A 14457-nucleotide genomic window follows, 5' to 3' on the forward strand; every position below is an offset into this window, starting at 1 on the left:
CAAAAGGGAAGAAGGATAGGAGAGAGCTAATGATGAGGGGTGGATCAGGTGAAGCTTTTTGGAGGACGGGGGAGGAGTCTCCCACCAGTGGATTTGTAGGCAGTTGGGAAGGAGCTGGTAGACAGGGAAGTGATGGACGGTGTCCAAAGCTGAAGAGAGGGCACAAAGGAGGAGGTGTGAGGAAAGGCTATTAGTTATGACAGGTCAGAGATCATTAGCTCCGGGGGAGTTGGTTCTGAAGTCATTTTTTACCATGTGGCTTATTCTCCTGATTCTGTTCCCTGCACTGGACATCAGCTCATTAAAATCCTACCAGTTTTTCCTGAAGTTTGTCATTTAACATATCCTACAGTAAATAGGATCTCATGACATTCATTGCTTTGGCTGTTCCCCAGTGATGGGCACGACCTTAGTTTCCATGTCATTGCTGCTTTCTTGGTCTCTCTTGGTCAAAGGGTAGCCACACGAGTGGGCGGGCTAGTGAGCACATTGGGACCACCCACATGCTCGATTGAGGTTCTGGTCCAGTGGGTGAGATCTGCACTGCATCTTGGGGCCCGGCCAGGCTGGGACACCTGGTTCCGGGCCCTGGCCGTACCCGCGGGGGTCCCTCCTGGAACTTTGTGGACTTGGCTGACCCAGCAGGCCCGGGGCCTCCCCTCACGTGCCTCTCCTTCCTCTCTTTGCTCCCACAGTCGGCACTGTGGACGCCTCCTTTGCCACAAATGCTCCACCAAGGAGATCCCCATCATCAAGTTTGACCTGAACAAGCCCGTGAGAGTCTGCAACATTTGCTTCGACGTTCTGACCCTGGGGGGGGTCTCGTAGGGAGCCGGGGATCACCCTGGCTCTGTTCTCCTCGGCCCCAGCAGCCGCCCAGCTCGCCAGCCCCGCAGCCAGGGAGAGGGGGAAGGCAGTGGCGACGACCTTTGTCTCCCTCCGGCAACAGACTGAAAAAAATTAAGGACCCCTAGTGATTTACTCCACTACCAATGATTTGTACGATTGTCATTGTATCAGGCTGTGACCTATTTCAGCTGAAGTTTAAATTGGAATGGACCACTGGAAGCAAGACGGTGAGTTTGACTGCAGTAGATCCCCCAGAGAGCCTGGTGTCGAGGCCTGGGGTAAGGGAGGAGGCCGAGGTCTCTCGGCCGGGCTAGCCGCGGCTCGAGCCGGCTGTGTGCGGCCGTGGGCTTCCCCTGTGGGTTCTTTCCGCTAGGAAGCCTTCCCACAGCTCAGTAGTGCTAGCGGCACTTTGTAAACAGGGTTCACAGAAGGATTGCCAGGGAAAAAGTGGCCTTAACAACAGAAAGCTTTACCGGGAGCATCCCCGCTCTCCCGCTCGGTGCGCAGGCAGCAGGCTGCCCTCCTCCACCACGTTTGGGGTGCGGGGCCGCTCCCCCGAGGTGCCCCTGCCCCGGGGGACAGCAGGAGGGAGCCGTGTACTCGAGGTGGTGACGCTGGCGGGTCTCGCTCTGCATCTCCAGCCCGTGCGCACACCCACACAGAAAACCTGGAGCCCATGTGTCCCCCGCTCCTGGTCAGGGCGAGAAAGACCATGTTTATCCCACATGGGGCATTTTGTTTAGACCGCTTCCTTCATGTGGCTCCAGAGGCCAAGAAGAGATGGGTCCCCCATCCCTCGCCAGGGTTCCACCCCCGCTTTCCTGGTCCTCCCCTCATCAGTGTGGTCCCCAAAGGCCAGAGGAACTTTGTGGTGGCCCCCTCCCCCAATGAGGACTGGGAAGGAGAAGGGGCTTTGTGCCCTCTCCTCAAAGATGAGACTGTCACAGCAAGGGAGGCTGCCTGCCCCCCACCCCAGAAGTGCCCATGGCAGAGGAACCGTCTCCCCGGCCTCAGCCTCTCTGCCGAGCCCCGGCCCCATAGGGCAGCGTGTCACTGGGCCGGCTGAGAGTGGAGGGACCGACGGCCCCGGACTCTCGCTTGCTTCCGGAGCTGTGGCGCGCGTGGTTTCTGTCGCCGTACGTGGGTGCTGCCCGCAGGCGTACACGCACGCACACTGTGATATGTAGAGCAGCGTCAGAAATGCGCGCTACTTCGGCTGTTTTTGTGCTTTAGAAAGGGCACACGCGCGTTTCAAGCAAGAGTTTGTCTGTGGTCGTCGTGTTTGGCACAAAAGTTCATTTGGGACCATTTGTTCCGGGCTGTCGCCTTCCACGCGGGGTCTGCTGGAAACCAGAACCTGCTCCTTGGGTGGCGAGGAGGTAGGGCCCCACCTGTGCCACGTCCCCACACTTCCCGCCCCCCTTTGCGGCCCCCAGCCAGCTTCCATGCTGGAGGCCCTCGGGCATTTGGGCGTCTGCCTCATAAGAAACCATGTTCTCGAGTTTTGTTAGTCACACCTCATTCTTTAATCCAAATCCCTCGAATTATGTTCCGGGGGCTCGGCTCCCGCTCCATCCGCTTCTGCTGTCGCCTCCTGCCTTGTTACGCTTGGGTCTGAATCGCATGTGGAAGTATGCTGGGCACACGTGTGTTTGTGGGCTGTCAGGGTCAGTCCGTACGCTGCAGCTCAGCCTGCCCCCCTATCCCACACTCAGACTTGGGGGGGCGTCTGGGGCAGCCTGGGCTCTGCCACGGGCACGTGGGCGCCTGCGGTCGGGGCACAATCAGCCTTCCCGGGTGCCTTCGGACCTTCCGGGCTGCTCTAAGTGCTGTTTGGGCAGTGGTTCCAGGCAGCCCCGGGAGGACACGGATCCTCCTCAGTCACAGCTGAAAAGGCCGGAGCCCTCACAAAGGGGCGACCAAGCCAGGCCCATCCCCCACTCGCGGCTTGGGACCAGCGGCAGGCGGGGGCTCCTGAGCTGCATCGAGCGGCCCGGAGGGGACTAGGCAAGGGACACGGGTGCTTCTCAGTAGATTGGGGTTCTTTTCGCCTCATTTGGACCATGTGGTTGGGGTTTAGCCCCCCATGCCCGGACCAGGAGTCCCAGAGTGAACTCCCTTTTTTCACGCTCTCTGTCCCCAGCACGGCCCCCACGGTGAGAGGGCGTCGGAGGGAGCAGATCCAGCCTCTGACTGGTGGCTCCTTGTCTGTGGCCCGGCCACGAGTCCAGTGGTCATCCCGATCTAGTTAGGGGTAAAGAGGAAAAGGCCCAGGAGTGAGGGGGGCCCCAGAAGGCAAAGCACAAAACCCCGGGGGAGAGGAAGGTGGGGCAGGGCAGGGGACTTCCCTAATCGGTTTCCAAGGCCTTGTTTTCCCTTCGTGATGTGGAGGGGCACGGACTGGCCAGAGCTTGCTCCTCATTACCCTTCTAGATGCCTTAAAGACTGCAGATTCACGCCTCCACAGCTTCTTTCCGGGGGCTTCACGCCGGGCTGAGTCTTAGCGGCAAAAGCCCCCGGAGGCCCTGCACCCCCCGCTCTGGGGTCCTGGGCCAAAGGGGGGGCCGGAGGCTCAGGGCGGGGGGCGAGCACTACGGCCGGGGTCCCCATGGAGTCTGTGGAATAGAATGTATTTTTCCAAATGGATATTTGCATTAACTGTACCGATTCCTTGTGATAATCCTAGAACGGCATCAACCATGTACATTAAAATGAAAGCCTTTGGTAACCGTGTGTGTGCAGTGGTCAGCGTCCGGGGAGGCTTTGTGAGGCCTGGGTCCCAAGGTTGAGTCCGCAACGCCGGGCGTGTCCCCTCCTGGCTCTGGCCCCTCTTCGAGACTCCTTTTGTGCCTCGGGCTCCCTCTGTGAAATCGGATGTCGCGTCGCCCCCTCTGCCCCCGGACGATGCGGGAAGCTCTAAGCCCACGGGACGGCCTCGGGCCCTGGACCTGCACGGGGAGGGACGGGCCGTTCGCCCTCCCATCGCGGCGCCCCATTTGGAAGCATGTCTGACTCTTTGTGGCCCCGACACTCAAGGAGACTGAGGCACGTGGGGCACAGTGAGCGCCTGAGGCTGGACGGGACCTCGGGAAGGTCAGGAGTCCGAGCGCCCATGGTCCCGGTGCGCCCCCCCGTGGCCGCCCAGGTGCCGGTGCCTGGGAGAGGGGCTTGGGAGAGGGGCTGGCTGTAACGGCCCCGGCACTGTCCGTGAAACTGTGCGAAGGTGATGGAGATCGGAGCATTTGCCCCACGGGAAACGAGGCCACATCCCCCCAGTGCCCAGGGGTGTGCCCCCAGAAATGCCTCTTGTGTTTTATCTGCATTTCATTATTCTTTGAACCCTATTTCTGAGAAGCCAAAGGATAGTCCAAGCTCTAAAGGCAGAGCCGGGGAATGGGGGGGATTGAATGATGGTTTTCCCAGAAGGGGGCGTGGTCGGATCCCCGGGACCCTTGGGCAGGGAGGTTCCGGCCTGGGTCCGGCAGTCAGGCCTCCTGGAGTCTCCCGCCGTCAGGCCGAGGTCAGCGTCTCCTGCCCCATGATTTCCAGCCTCTTCTGGGAGCACGAAGGGCCCCCTCCCCCTCCCTGCTCGCACCCCTCCCTTCCTGGGGACTGAATGTTGGAATCTTTACAAAGTGTTAAGTCATTTAGAGTTGATAGAGACAATAATTATCTAATTTAGCCTGGTTCGGTATCACTGATCTGATCTTACAAGATGTTGTTTTGGGCCAGAACCTGAAACAAGGTACTGAGTAGATCTAATGGATACAATGCTTGTGTTCACACCTTTACTCTTCGGAGTTCACATGTTTGGGAGATTCATAAAGTTAACTGTGTAACTTGGTGAATTCACACCTCACTTGAAGCTCTTGGGGCCAGAGAGCACTCTGGGAAGAAACCCATAATCCCTCTCTCTCGCATCCCATAATCCCTCTCTCTCAAAGGAGCATCAATAGAGCTTCAATGGGCCAGTCAAGAGTTTTTCAGAGTGAAGAAGCTACGAGTCGAGAGTTCAGCTGATTTTAGATCGAGAGGGGAGCGTCAAGTGAGGTCAGCCAGAAGCCCTCTCTGAGTGACGAGTATTACTTTGGAACATTGACTGGGGTCGGAGAGGAGCACTCTGGGAGATTGAGAGCCAGAAGCCCTCTCTCAGAGGCGAGACAGATTCAACTTGGTGCTGGCTCTGGAGACTGAAGAAAGCAGAGGCAGAAGCAAAGGACAAAACGGCAAGAGCTCTTAGAACCAAGCAGAGAGATAGGTCTCTAAGCTAACTGGGCTATATTGGAGGCAATAAAAGATCTGAACTTTTATCACCTGCGTTTTGGTGATTATTTACTCTTAATTGAAACTAAGGCTGCCTCCAGAAAACTTCCCCGAGAAACCTGCTCTCCCAGAGAGAAGAAAATCACCACAATTGAACAGTTCCAGATCTAAACCACCAGCACCTCTTGGGTTCCCATCCCCCCGCCCTTCATCTCCCCCCACACACACACGCTTCCCACTCTTCCCATGGTGCCCCACGGTGCCCGTTCCATAAGCAGCAAACTTCCCTTTGGCTGCCTTCCCAGACGGTCCCCCCGCCCCTGCCCTGGGCCCCCCGACTGGCTGCCCGACCCTCCCCAGCCCACTGGCTCTGCCCCCTTCACACCCAGCACCCAGTGAAACCCTCGGCCCTGTGGCCCCCCCGCCCCCACCGTTCTGCCCCGCAGGCGGCGAGCTTGGCCGGGGAAACCTCCAGGGGAGCCCGCGCCCTCGGGAAGTGGGCCCCGAAAGGCCATCAGGCTGACCGGCCACCTGGAGAGGGAAGCCTCGAGGGGAGAAGCGGGGGAAGAGGCCGGCCAGGGACGGCCAGAGGCTCCCCGTGGGGACCCGGAAGGCGGCAGTGGCGGGCGGGGGAAGCGGCCCAGCCGAGGCGGCTGCCGGGGATGGCGGAGGGGAGGAGGCCCCGGAGTCTGCCGGGCCAGGAAGCGGGCGCCCCCACCCGTGGAAATGGAGCTTTGAGTGGCGTGATGCAATAGCCGGCATTTGTGGCGATTAAGGTCGGGCAAGGAGAGATGGTTTTGCCCATTTTACGGTGGAAAAACAGGGTTGAGACTTGCTCAGGGCCCCCCAGCTTGTGTTTGGGGAAGAACTTGACCTCATCCGGGCAGCAAGAACGGGGCTTTGGGCCTTCTGGGGAAGGTGGCAGCTCATTCTGGACCTGCGGGGGAGGGGAGACACTCACAGGGACCGGCAGCAAAGCGGAGCCGAGAACCGACTCTGGGCTGGGGAGAGCGGGGGGAGGATGCGGGCCGGGTGTGGAGGCTGCCTCCAGCAGGAGTCCCTGCGCACGCTCTGAGAGGAGCCGCTTTCCCAGCGCAGAGGAGAGCCGAGCACTCGCACTGTCCTGAGCAGCCCGCGAGCGCCGGGCCCTACACCTGCGCCCCCTGCAGCCGGCCGGACCCCAGGGTGGGGCACCCGGTCCTGCTCCAGAATCCTCCGGGGACAGTTCCAAGGGCGGCCGTGCAGTCTCCGGGCCGGGCGGACGGAGCGCCCAGGGGTCATGGCGGCTGCTGCCACAGGGGGGCGGCCGCCCCACAGCTCGGGGACCACCGCGGGGAGCGGAACGGAGGCCGGACACACGGGCGGTCCCGAGAGTCGCCAGGGATTCTGGGCAGGGGCGCCACCGCTCAGTTGCCTGGAGCAGCTCGGCCGTCACTCTGGACAACGGCCGATGCTCTCCAGCCTTCTCCGTCCAGTGGAGCGAAACATGTGGCACTTTACCCCCGGAAACCTCCCCCCCCACCCCCCCGGTCTGGGACTGAGACCCCGTCGTGGGCAGACTCCCGGCGCTGCCCTTCCCTCCCTCCCCCCCCTCCCGGTCCGTCCTGTTAAAAGGCAAATACCCGAGGGCAGCTCCACCTTTGCTTCTGTTTGAAACAAGAAATCACAGACGCTGTAACAAAGCACTTGCTTTTTATTTATTTTTGCTGAGGCGATTGGGGTGACCTGCCCAGGGTCGCACAGCCAGGACGGGTTAAGTGTCTGAGGCCAGATTGGAGCCCAAGCCCTGAATTCGGGACGCTCCCCACTGCACCGACCGGCCGCCCCTAAAGCATCTAGGTTTTCCAAAACCTTTCTCCAATTACACGGAAAAGTTCTGAACACTCTTCTCTAAGGGTTTGGCCCCAAGGATACGCGAGTCATTAGAACTTTCTCATCGTCATGGCCGGTAGGGCACAGATAGGCAGAGGGCACAGATAGGTAGAGGGCACAGATAGGCAGAGGGCACAGTCCGGAAGACAAAGGGAGAACTTTTTAAAAAGTGAGGAAATTAAGGAGGGCGCGCTCCAGGAACTGGGAAAAGGGGACGTGGGATGGTGCAAGGAACCGCCATAAAAAAGGGGGAGAGGGGAAGGGAGTGAAACTTGCCCTGCTCAGCTCTGGCCCCACGTGCCCACTAGGCGGAAACAACGCCCAGGAAGCCGGACTTCGGCAACCGGGGACGCTCCCCTCCTCCCCCAATTAACCAAGGAGCATTTCAGCTGGAAGTTGTGAGAAATCGGAAGGGCCCGGCCGGGCACCGGGGCGGGGAGACAGGGAGGGCCTGGGGGAGGGGGGGTTAGGGTGGGGAGGGGGTCCGAGGCCTTTGCACAGGAGCGAGAGTGAGTCCCTGGAAACTCGCAGCTCTCTTCAGTGAGAGCACAGGAAACAGAGACGCTCACGGGGGTGACCGCCTCTGCCGAATGACCCGCAGCCCCCAGCCACGTGGTGGCGACGGGAATCTCTTAGGAATGGAGGAGGGGGATGGCATTGGGGGGAGGGGGGCGCTCAGTCCCAAAACCCCAGGGAGAGAATAAACGGGAGCAAACCCAGTCAGCGCTCGTCACTATAAAAACAATCTCGGAGCAAGTGTCTCGAGTAAGGTCTCGTTTCTCAAACTGCGGGAACCGAGTCAGGTTTATAAAAAATACGCCATGTCCGGGGGCCGCTAGGGGGCGCAGTGGAGAGAGAACCAGCCCTGAAGTCGGGAGGACCCGAGTTCAAATTGGACCTCAGAGACTTGACACTTCCCGGCTGCGTGACCCCCACCCCCAAAAGAAAGCCGTGTCCCAATGGACAGACGACCAAAAGACATGATCTGTGCCCACAAAAACTTCTCCCAGCAGCTCCCTTCTCAGGGCCAAAGTGAAGGACGCTGAGGGGCTGCCCGTCGATGGGGCCCCGGCTCACCGTGGGGCGAGTGCCGGAATTCTGCGGTTCTGCGGGACAAGGAGCAGGGCGCTCTCGGGAAGAGAAAAAAGCCGCCACGTCCTCGGGGGCTCCAGCAAAGGGAGCCGGTCGGAGCACACACGGCCCGTCCCTGACCACCAGCCAGGAGCGCCAGGTCCACGACCGCCGGGGACTCGGGATGAGAACCTCCCTCCGTTCCGAGGAGGAGCCGACTGCTGGGCGCTTAACGACGGTGTTTGACTCATTCACCCCAAAGCCGGCCCGGCCGCTCCACGTGGTCAGTGGTGGCTCCATGGCCGGCTGAAGGCCAAGCTCCCTGAAGGTGCCCCCGGCTCTGAGGCCCCCGTTGCCAGCACCTGCCTTGGTCTTGCCCAGCCAGGCCGATGGGGGCAGGGAGGAGGGCACCTGCCCGCCCTTTCAGCTGCTCTGCTGGAGCTTCACGCCTCCTGGACGTCTCCCCTCCCCCTCCTCACCCAGGGCTCTCTGGGGGCTGTGCCCCCTCCATGAGCCGAGGGCCCCGTCTTTCTCTCCCAGCCCCCTCCTCCGCCGAAGGCGTCAGTCTCGCACGGTGCAGCTGCTGGCCAGGGGCGGGCAGCCCGGGTACTCCTGCAGGCTCGGGTCGTCCAGGTCGCCACGGTCGCCGTGGCTGGCGGAGGCCGGCTGGCCGGTGGGGGGGCCCGTGGCTCTCACACACACACAGCGGGGCTTCTTCCCCCCCGGCTGATACAGCTTTCTGGGGACCCCGGCCCAGGCCCTGGTCACGCCTCCGCTGTGGACAGAAGAGCAGAAAGTGGCCCTGGAGCTCGGCCTCCCACAGCCAAGGATTGGGGGGATCCCCTCTCAGAGAGCGGGGGGCAGCTCCCAAAGGATGCTCCACTGACTCTCCCCTTCACAAAAATCCCCCCTAACCTCGCTGAGAATATGGGGACCCCGGGCCTAGAAGACAGAGTCTGGGGAGCACTGCGGGTAAGGGGGAGAGGAAGGGGGTGCCGCTGGGTCGTGCTGACATTCTCTCAGAAAGCGCAGCTGGGAGGTGGGCTTCCACCTTATTGCACCAGCGGAGGTGACGGGGGGGGGGGCTGGGGGGACCCCTCAAGGAGAAGCAGCTGCGGCACGGGCAGTGTGTGCCGATGCATTGTTGGTGAAGCTGAGACTCGGGAAACTCATTCTCAAAGGCCCAAGTTCTGGCAAACGAAAAGGCCTCGGCCTCCCTCCCTCCCTCCGCTGCCAGGGTCCCCCTGCCCCCACACTGCGGGCAGCAGCACCTCCTCACACACGAGCCAGGCCCAGGGGGCCCGAGGGAGACTCCAGGGGGCAGCGGATCCTGCCGCAGTCATTTATCCCCCGGGTCTTGGGCCTGGTCGCCTCCGTGGCCCGGCTCTCAAGTTTCTTCTTTCCCCAGAGGATTGATGGGTCTGGAGTCAGGAAGTCCTGTGTTCAAATCCAGCCTCCAACTGGGCAAGCCGTCTCACCTAGTCTCCCTCAGTTTCCTCCTTTGTAAATCGGGGCAATAATAGCGGCCACCTCTCAGGGCTGTCGTGAGGACCGAAGGAATAATCACGGAGCACTGAGCACAATTACCAGCACACAGTGGGCACTACATAAAGGCTCTCACTGAAATCTTTAATAGTTGAAGGGAATAAGCATTTATTAAGCACCTACTCTATGCCAGGCAGGTGGCTCTGTCCCAAAGAAGCCCCTCCCAGAGGCGGAGGTCCCCGCCCAACTTCCTGCCCATTTACCTCTGTTTGGAGCACCAGAAGCGGCCAGGGCTGGCCGAACTCCACTCCGAGTTGCATGGGGGGAACTGCTGCCTCTGCCCGTCTTCTGTCTCCCTGGCTGCCACCCCCTGGGCCATGGTGGCCTCCGCCAGGAGGAGGGCAGGAGTGGGCTCTCCATTTTCCTCATAGAACCTTCCGATCAGCTTTCCTGGGAGCAAGAGAACACCGAGATGAGAGCGGCCGGCTCTCCCCACATCCCTAAGACAAGTCCCAAACACGGGCCCCCTCTGCAAGGCAAAGTCCCCTCAGCCACGGTTGCTGGGTGAGGGCAGGGGCCCCGGCAACCTCTGCTCCCCCTCAGTCCCTGGAAAGCTTCCCCTGAGCCGGCGAAAGTCTCGTCTGAACGATCCTTCTAAAAATCCAAATTGCTGCCGGACTAGGGCCAGGTCCTCAGGCTAGAGTCCGGCGGGGAGACAGCAGAGGGGCTTAACGGCTTCTGCCAATAGGAGGAGAGCCTCAGAGGGCTGGAGAGTCAGGGAGTGGAAGCAGCTTTTCTCCTCTCCCCAGTGCTCGGCGTGGGGCTTTGCCCATGGGAACATTAACGCTGCATTCATGCAAACTGGATTTTAAGGGACGGGTGGCCGAGAGGGCCTTCTCTTCCAGAGAAATGAAGGCGCGGAATCTCCGAGAACTTTTGGCGAGCATCCTGGCCTGGGCACTGAGGCATGCGGGGGAACAGCCGGCCACAAAGCTGGGCAGAGGATCTGGGCCGGCCTCGCCACTCCTTCCTGATGCCCCATCACACATCGGGCCCAGACTGCATCAGGCTTCTGCCGGGAGTAAGGCCTGGAAATGGGCTTCAGTTGGAGGTTTCCAAAATCTTCCTGAAACTGTTGAAAGAACTGAAGACTCCGGACTCTGACAGCCGCCCCCCAACTGGCTTTGGTGAAATAAAAACTCGTCGGAGGCCGCAGCGTTGGTAAAGGAACAGTCCAGCGGGAATCTCCTCCCGGCTACTCCGGAAATGCCTTTCCTCCGCTCGTTATCCTCGGGCTGACCACGGAACGCCAGGGCTCACGTCCTGGGTGACCCAGGAGAAGTGTGGAGCGTTCCGGGAGGTGCAGCGCCCGGAGCGGGAGGGCCTGCCAAAGCCCTGGGTCCGCCTGTCCCCACCTCTCACCTGCGGTTCCAAGGAGCGCTAGCACACAAAATGGCCTCCTCCCAGTAAAACCGTCTCAGGGGACGGGCCTCAGAGCCCCCGGCGGGAATGTCCGCCCCAAACGCGGGAAGACTGCAACGATCCGTTCTGGCGCCACGAGGGCGGCTGCGGCTGGGCGCGGAGAGCTCGGAGCTCGGTGGGCTGTCTCCACTACATCTCGGGTCACTGCCAGTCCCCCTGACTTTCGTCTTCCACGACCTTTGATGACTGGGCAACCGCCCCGCTGAAATCCAATTCATGAGCCAGGCAAGACATCAACCCTTGAGGTCACCGATCACTGGACAGCCGAGTTCAGGTCGGGGGCTCTTCCCACTGTGGTTCTCCTCCAGGGAATCATGAGGACTACTTGGGGAGGGAGGACCGTCGGAGGAAAGTAAAACGTGCCCCCTCCCAACCTCAGAGGAGCGCCAAGATCCAAGGAGTCTGCTTCCCTTGGCAATGTCTATTCTCTAGGACGCGCCTTTGAAGAGCCACCTGGCACCTGGCACAGCGGGCATCCATGATTATTTCTCCCACGGCGTGAGCCGTGTCTGTCTTCCTAGTTTTACTTCCCACCAGGTTTCCTCATGTGCTCCTGGCTCCCGCCAGACCAGCGGCCTCGGGGCTGCCTGTTGTGCTGAACTGGGCTTCGCCCCGAGTCCTTGCCCTGTCCTCCAAGCTCAGGCCTCACCTCTTGTCCTGGCTCCCGGCCAAACCAGGATCTAGGCCGTGAACTTTAACCAAATTGGGGAAACAAAGGCCCCAGAGGATGGCAGATAATGCAGGGGGCAGGGAGGAAGCTCTGTGACACCGAAGAGCAGTTCCAGAGCCCAGGGACCTTGGAGAAGGCTTCTGCACGTGACAGTGAGGGCTTGGCCTGGACCCTGAAAGAAGGGGAGCACTTAACTAGAGAAAATGGGGGAGGGCACCCCAGGCAAAGGGACGGAGGAGGAAAGGATGGGGAGGAGGATATGACAGGGAGCTGCATGTGACAGTTACCCCTCAGATGGTGGAGAGTCCTGCATTTTCTAGGTAGTTGTCATCGAAGATTTGGGGGTTGGGGCTGCCTGGGCCGGGGTTTATGGGGATTATTTTGGCAACAAAGTGAGGATGCCCCAACAACACTTATGGGAGTGAACTGGAGGAGGATGGAGCCGGGGAGGTCAGGAGGAAGACTGGGCAATCCAGGGAAAAGCAAATGACCTTTTTCTCCCATGGTGCTCTCCAAGGAGGCGAACCTTCTTCCTCTTCCAGGACTTGATTTCTGGTCTACAAAATGAGGACGTTGGACTCCTAAATCTTTCGGGTCCAAAAGAAGGATGGGGAAGAAGCTGGCGACCAGGCCGGGTGAGGGTCAGCTGAAGGCAATGAGGACGTTTTATTTGGAGAACAGATTATTAGGGGGATGGTAGGGGGACAGGACAGCCTTCCTCAACTACCAGAAGAGTTCTTTTGTGGAAGGAAGGTTAACAAACTTTTTTTGAGCACCTACTGTGTGCCAGACTCTAGTGCTTAGCACTGAGGGCGTGAAGAAAGGCAAAGCCCAGCACCTGCCTGTATGTATGGGATAAGCAGGAAATAGATAATCCTGGAAGTAACAAGGGTGGGGAAGGAGCAAAGGGCAGCCAGAGAAGCTGAGCAAGATGGAGCAGCCGGGAGGGCCAAGGTCATTGGATCAGAGGAGATAAGACAACTGGAAACAGGTGGGAGCCAGAGAGCACTTCAGACTTCATCCTGAAGACCACGGGAAGTTCGGAGGGGGTGTGGGAGGCAGCCCGTGAGATGGGTGTGAAATCCTCCGGCCACCCGGGCTGGGCACTAGAGGGCGAGGGGTCGCAGGGGGAGAAGCACAAGCGGATGCAACATAGGCCACGGGCTGCAGAAAATGGGTGTTTGGGTCTTCTTCCACATCAAAGTTCCAAAGCTGGGCCCCCCGAGGCCACACAGCTGCTCCTTCTGGGCACTTCCACACCGAGCGCCCCGGGGTCTCTCGCACCGAGCACGCGCAGGCCCCGGGCCGGGCAGGGGGCTCTAACCGGCCGGCCGGGCACCTTCTGTGACCACTCCTTGCGCTGGGGTGCCAGGGGTCTTTTTTCGTCCTGGCTTTTGGAAAGTCCAGTTTTTCTCTTCTCAGGTCCCTTAAAAGAGAGGCAGAGGCAGCGGCAGGGACAGAGCTGTCTCCTTTCCTTCTTTCCAGCTTCTGACTACGTCGTCTCGCGGTCATCCGCTTCTCCTTCGCCCCCTCTGGTTTTCAGAAGGTTTTTTCCTGGGCAAAATGCTGCCCGTTCTTCCTCCAAACCGTTAATTCTCCTCACATCTTCCCCCGTGTCGCTCTCGCTGATGTTTTCTTTAAACTCCCGCTTCCTTTCCCCGCTTTCTGGCGGCCTGGCAGACTCTGCCCTTGGCTGCAGTCCTGCTCCCTCCCGTGCTGGGGTTTGTCTCCAGCTCCGGGCCCCCCTTAACGAGCTCCTTCCCAGGGGATCCTTCCAGTCTTGCTCGTTTCACAGGCTTCTTCCTGCCCTTGCGCTTCATGCCCGCTTCATGCCCGCTTCATGCCATGCTCTGCCCACTTGGGGGCCAACCTCTCCTAAATTGTTTTTTGTGCCGTTCCCCAAGAAGGCGCTTTGGGCAGAGGAGCCCCCCCCCACCCCGACCCCTGGCGCACCCACGAAGGCGTAGTTCTTCTCGTAGAACCGCAGCCAGTCCCGCAGGATGAGCATCTGCGCGGGACAAAAGTCCGACACGTCGTCGCTCAGGCCTTCCTGCGAGAAGTCCCCGGTCACAAAGGCTCGGGAGGCATCGCGACCTGCAGGGACAGGGCCTGGGTCAGCACGGGGGGGGGGGGGGGACAGGAAAGGGCGCCCCGCGGACCGCATGGAGCACCGCGGGGGGGGGGCACAGGGAGTTAGGGCCCAGGGGAAGGGGCGCCCCAGCCCCCCACGCAGTACTGCCGGGGTGCAGGTCACGGACGGTGCCGAGCAGGGCAATGACCCAGGCAAGGCAGAGGTTCACCCAGGGGAGGGGAGGCGCAGGTCACGCCCCCCTCCCCACCCCCATTCCCCACCCTGCCCGCGGAGGGGGGGAGGGGCCCGGCCTGCGTCGGGGGCGCGCACCGGCCAGGCCGCTGTAGGCACGGCCGCGCGCGTAGTGAGCCCTCCCGGCCTCCACATCGAACACGCGGCCCAGCAGTGCCAGGTAGAGGCCGGGTTCGCCCGCGTCCCCGCGGTAGCGGGCCAGCTCGGCGGCGCGGAGCAGCCGGGGCCTCGAGCCGGCTTCCCGGCCACCCAGCAGCCAGGCCGCCGCCGCCACGGTCACGGCCACGGTCACGGCCACGGCCACGGCCAAGCTCGGCCGTGGCTCCGCGCCGCCGCTCACGCTCCTCCTCCCCGGCATCGGAGTCTGCGCTCGCCCGCCGCCCCTCACAAAGATGGCGGCCGCCGGCCCTCGATCCGGACGTGACCCTACCAAGATGGCGGG

At 61.0% G+C, this 14457-nt stretch overlaps 2 protein-coding genes across 5 annotated transcripts in view; one reads left to right on the plus strand and one right to left on the minus strand.

The window, feature by feature from the left end:
• ANKFY1 (ankyrin repeat and FYVE domain containing 1) overlaps positions 1-3577 on the plus strand; it is a 44811-nt gene extending 41234 nt beyond the window's left edge. For 2 of the 3 annotated variants that reach the window (XM_051991542.1, XM_051991543.1), the window contains one exon: positions 696-3577. In XM_051991542.1, the coding sequence (XP_051847502.1) occupies positions 696-828 (133 nt within the window). In that variant the 3' untranslated portion in view covers positions 829-3577. The remainder of the gene's footprint in view (positions 1-695) is intronic. The other variant, XR_007952747.1, reaches the window with a different exon arrangement.
• Positions 3578-6787: 3210 nt separating this feature from the next.
• On the minus strand, positions 6788-14438 carry LOC127558285 (neuferricin). 2 transcript variants are annotated; one of them, XM_051991544.1, is made up of 4 exons: positions 14094-14437; positions 13646-13786; positions 9804-9990; positions 6788-8830 (listed from the first exon to the last, which is right to left on the minus strand). In XM_051991544.1, exons 1-4 carry the CDS (start codon positions 14371-14373, stop codon positions 8617-8619), a joined length of 822 nt encoding a protein of 273 aa, XP_051847504.1. In that variant the 5' UTR covers positions 14374-14437; the 3' UTR covers positions 6788-8616. The 2 variants fall into 2 exon arrangements, with proteins under 2 accessions (XP_051847504.1, XP_051847505.1); XM_051991545.1 differs by lacking the exon at positions 6788-8830 and adding an exon at positions 8839-9594 and having other exon boundaries at positions 14094-14438.
• Positions 14439-14457: the final 19 nt, after the last annotated feature.

The sequence above is a fragment of the Antechinus flavipes genome, chromosome 3, assembly GCF_016432865.1.
Source record: "Antechinus flavipes isolate AdamAnt ecotype Samford, QLD, Australia chromosome 3, AdamAnt_v2, whole genome shotgun sequence".
Classification (NCBI taxonomy): Eukaryota; Metazoa; Chordata; class Mammalia; order Dasyuromorphia; family Dasyuridae; genus Antechinus; species Antechinus flavipes.

Bases quoted from the DNA above. Each gene is read 5' to 3' on its own strand.
- LOC127558285 (XM_051991544.1), bottom strand. From the start codon at position 14,373: ATGCCGGGGAGGAGGAGCGTGAGCGGCGGCGCGGAGCCACGGCCGAGC. The intron at 13,787-14,093 runs GTGCGCGCCCCC...CTGTCCCTGCAG, and splicing joins TGCCTACAGCGGCCTGGCCG to GTCGCGATGCCTCCCGAGCC. The intron at 9,991-13,645 runs GTGCGCCAGGGG...TCTTGCTCCCAG, and splicing joins GAAGAACTACGCCTTCGTGG to GAAAGCTGATCGGAAGGTTC.